Source organism: Ochotona curzoniae, unplaced genomic scaffold (genome assembly GCF_017591425.1).
Source record: "Ochotona curzoniae isolate NIBS_2020 unplaced genomic scaffold, NIBS_Ocur_1.0 contig_1014, whole genome shotgun sequence".
NCBI classification, from domain to species: Eukaryota; Metazoa; Chordata; class Mammalia; order Lagomorpha; family Ochotonidae; genus Ochotona; species Ochotona curzoniae.
In genome coordinates this window covers 42,299,822-42,315,046 of record NW_024464920.1, presented here as the reverse complement: position 1 = coordinate 42,315,046, position 15,225 = coordinate 42,299,822, and the positions used below count along the sequence as shown (strand labels likewise).

Sequence of the window (15,225 nt, the reverse complement as noted above, 5' to 3'; positions counted from 1 at the left end):
TGGTCTCAATGGGAGATTCTGTTGTATACAATTGTTTAGACACTGATGTTTCAGGAGATTGGATTGTTCCCATTTTAGATCACAAAACAGGATCAGATGAATTAGGTAATATGAGGTAGGCCTCAGCTATTTCCATAACAAAGGGTTCAGATGGCTACTCTGTCCAGTACTGTAATAGGTGCTATCTGAGTAACTATTTTCATATCTGGGAGCAAAGGTCTTCCAGAGAATATTCACAATAAAGTTATCTCAGAAGAAATGTTCCAGTTAAGAAGGCTCTTACATATATCTTTGCAACGTCTGTTTGCCAGGAATATTTTTAGACTCTAACCTTGTACTTCTAAAAAGAGACTTATAAAAATGTGAAGCCACATGAGCTAACAGCTTGGGAAACTGTACTTTAGTCATTTTAATTAAGCGTTAATACTCTGATTTTCTAAATCAAAAAGAGCTTTGACTCTAATTCAAGTCATCCTTTGACCACTGACGAGACTCTGGTCCCAGAAAAATTAAGTGGCTTGTCCAAAGTCAATAGTTCAAAGCAGATTCTGGGAAGGGAGCCTAGACCAGCTAAATCCTGAGTCGCAACATCACCTCACCCCCTGCACGTTGGTTTTGTTTGAGTCAGTGACTGCTGAGTGCAGTCCAGCACTAACTCTGGGTCGTGTCGGTGGGTAGGTACCACAGCACCAAGGAGTCATGCTTTAGAGCCGGAGCAATCAAAGTGACAAATGTTTATCCACAGGGCATATTACAGAGTAATATGGTAATTCTACACATACATACAGCTAGAGCTTTGCTACTCTCAAAGTACCTTTCCATGGATTCTCTATTCCTTATAATAGCTGAATAATCCAAGGTCAATAGGACAGGCACTATCTTCTCTTTTTACAGAGAAAAGGGAAGTTCATGGTGTTGATTAGCTTACTCATAAGCAATATGTCTGCTAATAAATGGCAGATACAGGTAAGGGCTAGCCGTGCACCAGACTCTGATAACATAAAATGTTATAGACTCTCAGGTTAGAGGCAAAGAGAAAAAAACCCTGCAAACAAGCACTAGTCGTTTATTTTGGACTTTGATATATCTATCCTGCAGTGGCATTTCCTCTTGCCATGACAAGGGGCTAGTTGGACTGTGTAAATTTGTAAGGTCTTTAAGGAGCATCCGGTACTAACAGCTTTTATAATCCAATTCTTCAACATCTCTTTTCAGACATCTTAGGTAGAGTCTGTTATGGGGTAGGCAGCTAGTTCAGGGTCACTAGTTTGGAAGCCACTCTCCCCCCACCACCTAGGTGTGTAGTCCCTTTTGCCCACCTGTGACACTCACCTGTCATTACCTGGAACCTGAGAGGGGACAGTAGTGCATTGCTGCAAGCCCCCATGAAGACCCATGATAAGAAGGGGCTCACACTTAGTCAAAAGGCTTCTGGCACTCCCCAGTACTTGCTGTGTGTCTGTATTCCTCACCCTCTTTTCAATGCTTGGGTGGGACAGTAAAGATGTTGAAGCTAAGATGCTTTGTATTTCTAATTTGTGCACTTTCAAGAGTTCCAGGAGAGGTGAGGCCTAACAGTAATGGAATGTGGGCAGAAAAACCAGAAAAAGATGACCTTCAGCAGCTTTGTAAGTGTGCCCAGGTTGTTCGCTGTATGTCTCTTAGGATAACTTCTGTTGCTGGGGAAGCTGGGACATAGATCTCAGTTTAATGATTTGTTCCTCTTGGAGTTTCGATTCAGACTGGATTGCCATATGGACTTGTCATTTGCTAATTCCTAGTGGCCCTGTCATCACCAAGCTTGGTTAATAAAGACTTCTTAATGAACCCTAGACTTGTCTGATGTGCTCTCACTCGCACTTCACAACAAGACAAAAAGCAGCAATTTCTAAACTAAATCTTTTGTTCTAGTCACTAGAGCTCCAGATTAAAGAATTCCATTGCTTGAAGATTTTATCTGTCATTTAGCAATTACCAGCAGTATCCCAGCTGTAAAATCAGGCAATTGACCCAGACAATTATTCTAATGCTCAGTTCCTCATTTGAATATGCTCATTCCTTAGACGAAGCTATGAATGAGGGTGGAATTTGGACAAATGAATATATCATTGCTTGGGCGTTACTGAAGATCCCTGTATAGTTGATCTGTTGATGTGATCTGGACACAGGTGGTTGTAAAAGCTTCCCAGCTGGTTTGAGAAAGAAACCAAGATTGAGAACTGCTGAACCAGTATTCTGGCAGATTAATCACAGACCTAGTGTTTTAGAACGCTATCAGACTCACATGCATGTAAGTCACTGGTTAGTTGTTGGGAAATCAAAATGATCTGGCAAAATGGAAGCTGTTTTATTTCATTTTCTATCAAGAATGAAGTTTTGCTTTACCACATTGTTAACAGAGGTTTTTTTTTTTTTTTTAAACAACTGCTTAGTGCGTAACATTGTCTTAGGCACCATAAAAATAAAATTAAGTAGAAATAATTGATTCTGTGTTTTGGGGATATAAGAAACAAAGAATGAGTCATTTTTACTGATAGGAACAAACAGAGCAAAGTACTGTGCAAATCAAAATTAATCAGAGAAGCCTTGGAGAGAGAGGATGGTGGCAAGAGCGTAGAGGGCTTCCAGATAGGGGGAAATGCTACGAGAAAGAATCCGGAAACCAGAATTAACAAACTGCTTCCAGAAAAGTGATAGCAACTTAGCTGAACTTGAAAATCAGCAATGAGGATTTCTTAGAGGTCATTTTTGTCAGTAGAATAAGGAAAAGTTAGCTGACAGATGCTACACAATCCAAGTTCAACTTGCAGTTTTTTTCATTACCGAAAGCATTGCCTTATGAAGCCATATGACATAGAATTTAATAGAATTGGGAGAAGAGGGAATGTTGCTAGCCAGCTTTAGATCTTTACACATATTTTACCTCTGGAGTTCACAAAATTAATTGGACTAGGTGACTTCAGGGTTTCCTTTTTTGTTTGTTTAAAAAAGAGAAACAAATGTTTACACCCTGTGGCTAAGACATAAGCATTCCATATCAGTATGCTTGGATTCAGTTCTGGGCTCTGGCTCCTGACTCCAGCTTCCTGTTGGTGCAAACCTTGAGAAGCAATAAGTGATGGCTCGTGTAATCCAGTCCCTACTACCCACAAGGGAAATCTGACTTGAGTACCTGGTTCACAGCCTCAGCCCCCTCACAACTCCTGCCATTGCAGGCGTGAGGGGGTGAACCAGCACAATGCAGCACGTGCTGTTTTTCCATGTCTCTACCTCTCCGATTTTTAAAATTATTAGAGCTAAGCTTTCAGCACCTCTCTGAGTTCTATTCTCAGTATTCTTCATTAGTCTTTGACAAGTATACTTACAATTGCTCAATATTGGCTGTCCACAGTAGGGCTCTCAAATTAAGCATATAAAATGGGCTCTGCCCTTGAGGAGTTTCTATTTCTCCAAGAGCTGGAATGTAGATCACACCTGTTTGCCTCTTGCAGAGTTAGAATCCCATCCAAACCCCTCTTGGGAGAACCTAGCACTTTGGGTGGCAGTGCTGCAATGTGGTATATGAACCTTGGCTGGAAACGTGGAAAACCAGGATTCTAGCCCCGACGTAACAATGTAAGTCTCCAAAGCTGATCATTTGGCAAATTTCTTAAAACATCTTCTTGAAACTGGTTTCTTTTATGTAAAGGGAAAACCTGAGAGCCAACCGGTCTCTGGGCGTACAGAGATAAGTCACTTGTCCTCTTTGGGCATTGGTTTGTCCAAACTGTAGTGTGCATTATTATGTGTATTTTTGCAGCATGTTATAAGGGTTGAAAGAAATGACTGTCAAATGGCAGAACTGGTCTGGCATGGCCACACAAATATTAGCTGAGCTGGAATTTTTTTCTTTTTTTAAGTGCAGCCTTCATGAAGAGGCCGTGTTACTTGTATGGAAACACAAACCTTGAATTTTCTTGTCTGCTGCTGTTTGTAACGACAGAACCTAACTCCGTCTCACAGCTTTAGTCTTTGACTCCATCTTTGACTCCTCTCCTGTAATAGTTTGGAGATGACAGAGGGTCCATCGTGGGTATCAGTAAGGATTCTAGAGCGCACAGTATTCCCTCCCCCATATCCATGCCTGTGCAATTAACTTTATTGAGATTCACAAGTCAGAGGAAATATATTCTCACAACCCTTCTTCCCACCACCTCCTCTGGCAGTAAAGCATTAATTTACTTACCAACATTTGATTAAACTCTTAAGGCCTAACCCTAGGAGGAGGTGGCACTGGACAAAGGATTATTGTCATTCATCATCAACACATTTCAGTCTTCCCTATGAGTTGCCCATGAGGGATTAGCATTTCACTGAAAAGAGGAGGACAGAATAAATTGCATCTACCGCCAAAGAACTGCCAACTCCTTTCAGCTGGGGGCACATACCAAGAGCTTTTCCCATATTAGTCAGCTTTATCTCAACTTTTGGGCAGTGCCTACATCTGAATTTCATGGGTTTCAGGGTCAGTCGAAACAGAATTGTTAGGGTTGTCGAGGTCAGAGTCCACTTCTGTCAAAGGCTAGTGACCTTAACAGCAAGAGGTAGCTGGCTCCCCCTTTTGCTCCCTGCCTCCCCCCAACCTCCCATGGCTTCATTCTAGTGAGTGCTTGGCTCATTGCGCCTCCCCTGCAGAGAGCTTTTTTTTTTTTCTAACCTGGTAATAAAAAAAAAATCCTCCTGTGATCTGTTTTTGTTGTTGTTTATACATCACTATTGATTTTTTGTTCCTATTTGTCTATAGAGAAAAAAAACCCAGTGTCAGTTCATGATCATATATTGGTTTATAGGTTCCTTAGGAAATGGTAGAGGAAAAGTTTAGTCTGCCTGCCTTTCACTTGGAGCAGAAGGCCTCCTGGGGTGCAGGAGCTCGCCAGGAAACAGCCTTCATGGAGCACATTTTTTTTTTCTGAAACTCACTTGGAATCTGGCAAGTTCTATTACCATGCTCAAGGTGATTTAAAACTGCAAAGCTGCTTAGGGAAGGGGAGGGAGGGTCGGTGCAGTGGGAATAAAAGTAGGAAAGAGGAAGAAAACCATGTAGCATAGAAAGTGCAGGGAGGGACTCAGGGCTCATCTTAGATCCTGGTTCTGCTGCTAAAGCTGGGTGACTTTGGGCAAGGCAGTGACCTCACACAAATGATTCTACCACTGACAGACACAGAGGCTGTGAGACACAGGGATGGTGTGTCTGTTGTGAGTGGTCCAAATGGACCCCAGGAACTGGGAACCTGTGTGGATTAGAGGAGGCCAGTTTCAGAATTGTCCCCTACTTCTGTATGAAGTGAGGGAAGAATCTTGCAGAAGGACTGTCTACCTTAGCTGTATCTCAGTTCGGAAGAAGACGTTTTGCAGGTTGCTGTTTCTGAGGGTGTAGCAGGTGCAGGACACGTTGGAGCCATCACTGGTAGAGACAGTTTGGCAAATCCTGCAGCATTCACCCAGAAGCTTGTCTGTTAGCAAACTGTTATACATGCCCAGCATTGGCCCATTCTCTCACCTCTGCTGTCACGGTCAGACCTCAACAGTTCATCGTCTTAAAACAACTGGTTTTTAGCTCCTGAGGCATTTGTGATGAGAAAGGGAGGGTTAAGACTGGGGAGTCCCATTTCTCCCGCCCACCATCTCCCCGTCACCCACACTCCTTTCCTAGCAACGGCTCTTTCTTCAACTTTTGTGGCCCACGTCTTCCGTCCCACCTCCACCAGCAGCAGCAAAATACGGGGGCGAGAAGGCCGGGTAGGGGGGAGCTGAGGTGCAGGCGGAGGAATGGGGGAAGAGTTGCCGGGAGGAGGCTGAGGAGGCACAAAAGGTTCTGACCTCCTTGGAACAAGAGGAAGCCCCCAGGGATTGTGTCCAACCTGCCTTAGTTTGGGAGGTGGCCAAGCAGAGAAGTCCTAGGTTAAGAAGTGCAGGCAGTAAAGTTGACAGGGAGTTAGTGGCTTGGGTGGCAACAGAGCAGCTCAGCTGAAGGAAAACTGTAAATATCGTGGGTGGCTGTGGAAGTCCACCTGCCTGCTCAGAGCACTGCTGGGCACCCTGGACAGGATGGCATGCTGTGAACGAGAAACTTGGGTGCAGGCATATCTGGGGAACAGCAGTCTCTGAATCTCAGAAGCAGTTAGTGTTTCTCAAACTTAACTCATATTAGAATCACCTGGAGAGCTTAGACAACTACTGATGCCAGAGTGATGTAGGCACTGCTTAAGGGGCTGGTGTTGTGGCACAGCATGTTAACATCAGCATACCATGAGCATCAGTTTGAGACCTGGCTGTTCCACTGCCCATCCAGCTCCTTGCTGTTATGCCCGGGGAAAGCAGCCAAAGATGACCTGAGTGCTTAGGTCTCTGCCACCTACAGGGGAGACCAGAATGACGTTCTGGCTCCTGGCTTCAGCCTGATCCAGACTATTTCAGCCATTTGGGGAGTTACCCAGCAGATGGAAGCTCGCTTCACTGTCTTCTCCATGTTTCTGACTCTGCTGTTCAAATAAATAAATCTTTAAAAAAAAAAAAAAAACAAAACACACCATACTGATTAACATGCCTGCATCCTGTAATGGAGCACCAACCAATAAGGGTACCATCTTTTTCAAAGCTCCCAGCGGGGGTGATTTGCATACCAAAGGCTCTTGCTTAAGCCTGAACTATTCATGGAGTCCTCAGAAATTTCATGGGAAATGTGTGGTATGGATTTCAAAACTTTGTGTACCAAAATTAGTTTATCTTATAATTCCATTGTCTGTCAGCTTTTTGAAGTTCCCACATATGCCTTGTACATTTCAGAAAGCTTTCCTCCTTGGCTCCAAGGCAACCCATGGCAAGCCCTTCACACAGGTAGTGGGGGTTTTTATACTGTCCTCCTTCTCAGGATTTAATTTTTTAAAAATCTTGCAGGGCTGCTGTAAAGAGGCACAAGAAGTTAGAACAAATAGCATGTTTGTCTCTTCTCTCTTTCCTGCTCCACATTCACCACAGATGTCTGATTAATGTTTCATTAAAAGCAGAGATTAAGGAAAGTTCTGAAGGGAGGGGGATATTGTTAAGAGACCCCCCCAATCCAGAACTGTGCAAAGGAGGGAGGGGTTGGACCAGAGGAAGTGAGTCGATCTTTGTGATGGTAGTACAGGTGTATGGGCTGAGCTCTTGTGTGTCAACCTCAATGTTCTGGCTCTGCCACTGGAGCCTTTGGCTTCTCTCTCTGGCTGCTGTCCTGCATGAATGCCCAACTGCCAGTCCTTGAATTTCCTGAGCTGTCCACCCTCCTCACCCAGATCTGCCAGCCCTGGTCCATCAGTACACAGACTATAATTTGGAATGTCATATTCATGTATCACAGCTGCTTGAGGTCCAGAATGGGGAGCTGACCCGTCCAGGGTCATTTGATAAGCTGGAGCTCTCACCATGATTTCAGTCCCTTCCTCCACTGAGGTGACAGACATTTTGAGTTGATCTGCCTATGTTGCAATCCCAGCAGGGCCACACATTCCCCTTCTGTCTTGGCCTGGGGTACACTAGAGGCCTGACAAAAGACACAGCAGTGTGGATGCTTGAGAGCAACCACAGACCTCCAACGTGGGTGAGCCATCCTGGCGGCTGTCTAGGACTTCAGTCAGTTTCAAGCTGGCAGAATCCCTTCCAGAAAACATCCTAAGAGGGGAGTGGCCCTTTATTGCCAAGACTCCTCTGCTGTTCTGACAAGTGACTGGCCCCACTCCCAGCTTCCAACCTTGTCCATTCCCATTCTGGCAACTGGCTAGGAACCATCAGAGGGAGAGAAAGCAGCTTTGAGGCCTGTGCTCACAGCAGCTGTTGCCTTTTCCCAATTGGACCCTCCCCAGTTCCAAAGTTACAACAGTGGGCACATCGGTAGTACTCTCAGCTCCCAAGAGATAGGCACCTCGTGCTCCAACGAGGGCTCCCAGGCACTGCTGACCCACACTGAAAGCTGCTTTCTTTCCTGAGGTGCTGACAACTCTGTTCTTGGTTGGGCTGTGAGGAGGAGGCCAAATTCTCTCCTTTGCCAAGTTTCTGGAGTGGTCTTTTTATTCTCAGAGCCTCTCCTGATGGTAACTGGTACTGCCCAAAAGTTTGTTTAGTTAATGAGCTTATATCCTTATACATGGGTGATGTTTACTGGTGTCACCTGGTTAAAAGAATTTGGCCATTACTTATTTGTGTTGTGCTTAATAAATCCAAAGTCAGATTTACTACATGGAGCACTAGCTTTGAGTCAGAAGAGAGTTACAGGTCTAGTCATTGTCAGGTTTATTGTACACATGGGCTAAATCGGAAATGTCACTCTTCTTTTTCCTTGTTTTCATATAAAACCAACTAATAAATTGTGCAAATGAATTCAACATCAGAGAATAAAACCCAATAGCTACTTTCTTTTTGTAGAATAACATAGCTAAGTAAATTTAAGGGTTTCTTTGTGTACTATATCAATACTTTTCATGTTAAAATCATTTTTTTCAGGGGATTGATTTTATAGCCTAGCAGGTAAGCTTCTGCCAGCAATGCTGGCATCCCATATGAGTACCAGTTCATGACCCAGCTATTCCACTTCTCATCCAGCTCCCTTATAATGGCTTGGGAAAAGCAGCAGAAGATGGCTGAGATGTTTAGGTCTCTGTCACCCACTTGGGATACTCAGATGAAGTTCCTGGCTCCTGGCTGTCGCCTGGCCCAATCTTGGTCATCGCAGCCATGTGGGGAGTTAGCCAATAGATGAAAGATCTGTCTTTCCCTCGCTCTAAAACTCTGGCTTTCATATAAATCAATAAATATCTTTAATAGAATCATTTTTAAAGATTTATTTATTTTTATTGGAAAGTCAGATATACAGAGAAGAGGAGAGACAGAAAGCTCTTCCATCTACTGATCCATTCCCCAAGAGGCTGCAATGGCTAGAGCTGGGCTGATCCAAAGTCAGGAGCCAGGAGCTTCTTCCCGGTCTCCCATGCGGGTATAGAGTCCCAAGGCTTTGGGCTGTCCTCAACTGCTTTCTCAGGCCACAAGCAGGGAGCTGGAAGGGAAACAGGGCCACCAGGACACAAACCGGCCTCCATATGGGATCCTGGTGCATGCAAGGTGAGGACTTTAGCTGCTAGGCTACCATGCTGGGCCTTAACAGAATCCTTTTTCAGGCATAAATATGTATGTAATAGTAAGATGGGTCTTAAAAATGAATCTTTTAAAATACAATCAAACACTCATGACTTTTTTATTGATATCAGCACTGGTGCCACTTCTGGGAATCCATAGCAGTGAGTTGCTCATAGATCCCATCCTTAGATGCTCAACATTTTGGCAAAACACAATCATTTCACTTCTGTCATTCTTCCAAGTCTCAGAACTAAGCTACAGTGCTGGGTAAGAATTTGTTAATAATTATTGAGCATCCAGCATTGTAATTTTTCTGTTCCAGAAGTTTATTAGCATTTTAAAGCACTGCCGTTGAAATATCTTTACACCCAGTGATCATTAAAATATAATGAACTAAGTATCATGAGACTTCTTAATGATTGATATTGAACAATAATATTCCCTGTAAGAGCAGACACTAGCCACTGTACAAACTCAGTATAAATTCCTGCAAGGAGAACTGGTTCCCTAATAACCTGAGTCAGGCCATAGATAGGATACTTCATCATTATTCAAGGATACCCTATATGGCCTAGACACATTGCAATTTTCATTGGGTGACAAGATGATGGGGAGCTAAGATAAATACAACCATTCAAGACCACTTAGTTTTGTACTGACTGTTAAGTACTCAGAGTGTTATTTATATTACATGTCCTTTCTCTCTCTCTCTTTCTCTCTCACACACACACACAAAGAAGTCATATCGGATGCAAAATGAAAGAAATAAAGCAAGTCATTTCAATACTTTTTATTTGAGTGTGAAACCATTCATATCTTGCACAACTGTACAGATAAAACTATTTCCATTTTAGCCGTAGACATGATTATCACACGGAGTGGTGTGATCAAAGATTTTATTTACAGAACAATTGCTAAAACATCCGATGTCATATTCCATTTATTTCTTACCCATAGGGTAATAGGTCCACCATAATTGCTTGGTGCATTTTATAATACAGAAAGAAAACCTATGTTAATCGCTAACAAACCTCACAAATTGCTACAAATCTGACAGAAAAATGCCTACGAAAAAATTTTCCAAAAGTACAATACAATTTTTTTTTATTTCCACACATACACAGAATAGTATAGGCTCAAAGGCACAGCTTTGAATTTTTCTTTCTATCAAAGTGTCGGAAATCATAGTTTTATGAAGGAACCATGAAAGTAATTTTCACACTTGCTGCTTTGAAACTTAAATTTGGCCCATCCAATTTCACAAAGTTAACACAGTAGAATGGAGTGTGACACTCAATACCATAAATGCACATACTCACAGAATTTCAAAAAGTCCCTCTCCTGTCTTTTGCTGACACTAACCATTGTGCAAACTTAGGACAACTCCTTGCATGAAGAAGAACTGGTCCCCTACAGACCTCAGTCAACTTAAGGCAATACAGAACAGGCCTCTTCCTTCTCTCGAGCTAGTGCTTACATTCCAAGACAATGCAGGTACTATGACAGACACCCGTTTAACAGGGAATCTAGAGCTTCCAGTCACCTCCCTCCACTTAGCCCTGGTGTTCCAGGAAGTAGTGATGCCACCAACAGGAGGAAGGGAGGTGTAGAACATTGTACAGTAAGATGACAGACAGATGGCGAGGTGAATGCTCTTGGAAAACGGTGTGCCCATCCAAGAACACAAAGCAGACTCCATTTCCAGTATCCATCCTTCAAGACTAAAGAGCTTTTGTCAACAGAAAATAAGTAGCTTACTGGGAGTCGTTGCCAACACAATACAAAGCAAAGTCATGGAATAGAGGGAAAAGGCACAGAATGGCCTGCCCAAGATAGTGCTCTATACAAACAGCCTGGCTTGGCTACAGGAACCCAATCCCACTGACTTTTAGTAAGTCCTGTTTTTGAACTAAAGTTTATTTATCCCATATTGAATCCCATTCTCACATTCATTAGGAAAACGGACACTTAGGGACAGCCCAAGAGTTATGATGTATAGAGATAAAGTCTTCTGGGGGGTGGGTATTGGGTTTATTATTATTATTATTAATTATTATTAATATTAAATAGGGATTTTCCTATAATAGCAGTCATTTAGCCCATCCTGTGGAGGCCTCTCCGTTGATATAAGCAAAGCCAGGAAAGTGTTGCATGTGCTCGTACTCGGAATTCCTACGCGTGGTCAGGGGTGTGTACATGTCATTAGAGTTTCCATACCTTGTGGAATGCACAGACGGACTTGTGTAGCACGTGTTGGCTGTGGGCACTTCGGGCCATCGGGGAGTGACTGGGGTAGGATGCAGTCTGGGAGTACTGCTCATCAAACAAGGCTCCATCCGGGAAGTGGGGCTATTGAAAGGGTACTTGTTAAGGGGAAAGAAATTCCATAAAGTTATAATTAGCTTGGAGTCGCATTTAGACAAATATCAGTCACGTTTATACTTCAATTTCCTAAGATGCCAGGCATGAAAGTTGATAGACAGGAATCAGTGAACTTCAGCAAGACTGAACTTTGGTAAAGAGAAGTCATCAATAAGAGAAATTCAATGGGTTCATAGCCAGAGTTGGGGTAGTGTTCACCCAAGCAGTAATAAGGGCTTTGTGCTCCGAACCTGGACTATTTTTGAGAAGTCAAAACCAAAAGGACTGGCAGCCTTACTGGGAATCCACACTGTGTGTGCATGCGCCTGCTGGTAACAGCGTGTCCAGATAACTATGCAGGGTTACGTGGTTCGGAGTTTTATCATTAGCTACGGAGGTGTGACAGGTCCCGCTCTATTGCTCTATCGACTGAACAGAACAATACTGCCAAGTACAACACAATGACATTGTTAAAAATAGCATTTTACAGCTGAATTCAATGATAAACTGCAGCCTCTAAACAGCCTGTGGAAGAGGAAGCGAGTCAAGAACTTCAGAGATTATTATTAGTGTTTATCATTTAGACAGCATCTTTCTTTTTGATTCACCGTTCACTGACGTCCTGGAAGATGACACTAGTAGAAAATGTAAATTACTGGGCTTGGGATGGATTGAAAGGAAGGAGTCAGGATTAAGCCCATGGGGTGCGAGTCAGGGTTGGGAGAGGACAGAGGAGGCTTTTGTGCAGGTCCCAAGAACAGGTGTTAGTAGATGCAGGAAGAGGTGAAGCAGTTCTGGAAGGGATTAGGAGTAAGAGAAGTGCCTCTGAAGGGCTGCTTCTTCGACATTCTTTACTGTTACCAAAGAGCTATGCAAATAAGGCCCTTTGATGATGATCACAGGGAAGGAAGGGGGGATGGTTTAAGTCCCCTTTGAGAGTCCCCATTTTGCAGAACGGTTAGCACAAAAATGTCATTGCTGTGGTGAGGGGCACCCCAACAAAAACAGAAGCCAATCAACCAAGATGGCCAGGGCAGCGAGGAGGAGACAGGGTGTGTGTGAATGTGTGAATGTGTGAATTCTTGTGCTTCCCATCTGTCTTCCCCGACAGTTGGAGAGTGGAGACCCGAGGGATTAGGTGGGAGGCTGCCTCCTGGGAAGGAGACAGACAGGCTGAAGCCTACACAGTGGAGAGAAGGGGTTCTGACAACAATGGCCACTCGCCGGAGTCCATGTGGCCAGAGGGAACTGCTCTGCCTCTTTTGAGTGGGAGCCCATGGGGAGCAGGGCCAGGATCTGCGGCCTGAAGCATGGGAAGGGGGCTGGCTCTTCCAAAGCCAAGGAAGAGAGACTCCAACTCCCTAGCAGTGAGTGGGTTTCCTCCCGCTAGGACAACATGCCTTACAGAGCACAGCGTAGCTACTTTCTAGCCAAAAGAGCAGTGAGCAAAGCGGCGAGGGCAGAAGTAATGTCTGGGAACTCAAGGGAAAAGGAACCAAGGGCTGTTGCCAAGGTGATTATAGACCTTGTGCCCAATGTTTTCATAACCCCAAAACCAGATCTGAAGCCAGTGTGTGTGCACATGTGCTGTGCATTCAGGGCACCAACTGGATGGCCTCAGGCCTGCATGGTAGCATTCTAGCCCAGGACCCATTCTAAAGCAAAAGAAATTGCCCTGCCTGAAAAAATAAATCCTAAGTGTATTAAGCAGACCACAAAAAGAAATATTATTAGAAAACAGTCTTTTCCTTGCTGCCCTCCTGATGTTCTAAGCGAGCTCCCTGGATGCCTGTCCCCACAGCCCGTGGTGTCCTCCCTAGCATAGAGGTCCCCTTGGGTCCTACCTACTGTGCCTAGAACCCTCCTCTACCCCTCCCTGCCACCTCCTGGCACACCTGCTTTTTTTTTTTTTTTGTCATTCTTCTGATCTTAGCTCAAATGGACATCCTGTCTCAAGAAATAACACTCCACCTTCCATGTCGCAGGCCAGGGGACTTACCATCCTGCTTGGCAGCTGACTCTTGCTGCTGGCAAGGGCCTTACCCCTCAGCATCTGCTGAATCGTGTTTGGGAAGTGAACCTAGAAAGTACATCAACGGTTGTACAAGCTGACCCTATGTTGCAAGTGAGAAAATTAGGACCCAGGAGGTGAAGCATCCTGTCTAAAGTCATAGAGCAAGCTGACACAAGAGCCAACCAAAAGACCCAGTCCTGGTGGGATGTGTATTCCGTCTCTCAAGCTAGGCCAACCTGCCACTATGCAATTACACTGGAGTAAGAGTGCTCCAAAGCCAATCCATGCAGTTTTAATCTCTCTGTTACTCTTCAATAAGCTCCCACTTACCCTACCAAGCAGCCATGGGGTCTCAGAATTCTGAGCTGGCTCCAGCTTGCTGAATCTGCCTTGGCTTGTGTAGGTAAAACGTCACAGGACGGACATGGAATGCTTTCCCTGAAGAACCCGAGAGAGTGTGGCTTTTGTGCCTAGTCAAGGACCCTTGGTGCAGCTGTGCCCAGGGGTTGTGTCATAGACTCAAAAGAGTAATTGCCTGGAAGTGAGATTGGCCCAAAATATCTCCAATGTGACAATAAAATTCTGTTACCCACAGAATCCAGCATGGAAAGTTCTGTCCCGTTAGGTCAGCTAATTGCAAATGAGTCAGTGCCTCGTTTTCCCTGTGGTGAAGAGACCATTGAAAAGCGACATGGCCATAGTGCCGCTGACCCAGCCTGCTGGTGAACACCACCAATGAGGCTTCTATTTAGTCTGGTGGGAGCGACAACCGCCTCACCTTTCACACTTTACATCCGCTGGCACGCAGGGTCCTAAAGCAGGCTGGGCATAAACCCTGGGGTCTGGAGTGGCTTGACTGGAATAAAGGCGCTTTTTGTTGAGGGCCCAGAACAGGAAGTTACCATTCTTTGGGTCAATTCACACCACTGTTGCTACCGATTTTAGAATGGTGCTTGGTCGCCAATGAGAAGGGTGGGCAAGGGGTCCGTGTGTGCATGGTATATATATATGTGTGTGTGTGTATGTGTGTGTATAGGGGGGTTGTCAGCTTCCTTCAATGGCTGCTGTGGCCTAAGTCCATCTCAGCTGTGACTGACTCTTAGCCTATTTGGAGCCGTCCTAGGAAGTTCTATTTTGAGAAACAACTCCCCACACTAAGGCTGACTTTCCTGCCCCAGGAGAGGGAAGAATGAGCGCTTTATCCCTGACCCTTCCAAGCGGGCTGCTACTTGAGAGAGGGGTGAGAGGTGGCCCAGTCAGGAGCACAAACTGTTTTCCTATGAAAGGCGGCTCTCACCGCACCAAAGAGAGGACTGGCAGGCGGGAAGAGAACGTCACTCCCCCGGAATGTTTTTTCAGACCGTCCACATCTGCTGAGCTTGGAGGGCCAGGATTAAGTGAATGTGTGTAGTGAGTTTTCCAAACATGTTAGCTGTTATTCATGTTCTTACTCCACTGAGACTAGGGGGAGCATGGTCTATCGGTGACAGGAAAAGCCTTCATGTCTGGCCATCTGGTCCCACCTCTAGTTTTATAGTGAGGGAATAGAGGTCAAAAAGTAACTTGGTACCAGAGTTGGGATCCATTCATTCATTCATTCATTCACCCCATTGACAAGTATCTACTAATCACACACTCTGGGCGAGGGCCTGGGGCATATATGGATGTAAACAAAGAGCTCGGACAGTGAGACGGACACACAG

General features: G+C 44.6%; 1 protein-coding gene across 2 annotated transcripts in view; it reads right to left on the bottom strand.

Annotated features, from left to right (window-relative positions):
• Positions 1-9,925: 9,925 nt before the first annotated feature.
• RFX4 (regulatory factor X4) overlaps positions 9,926-15,225 on the bottom strand; it is a 151,561-nt gene continuing 146,261 nt past the window's right edge. For both annotated transcript variants that reach the window (XM_040990981.1, XM_040990988.1), the window contains one exon: positions 9,926-11,510. In XM_040990981.1, the coding sequence (XP_040846915.1) occupies positions 11,238-11,510 (273 nt within the window). In that variant the 3' untranslated portion in view covers positions 9,926-11,237. The remainder of the gene's footprint in view (positions 11,511-15,225) is intronic.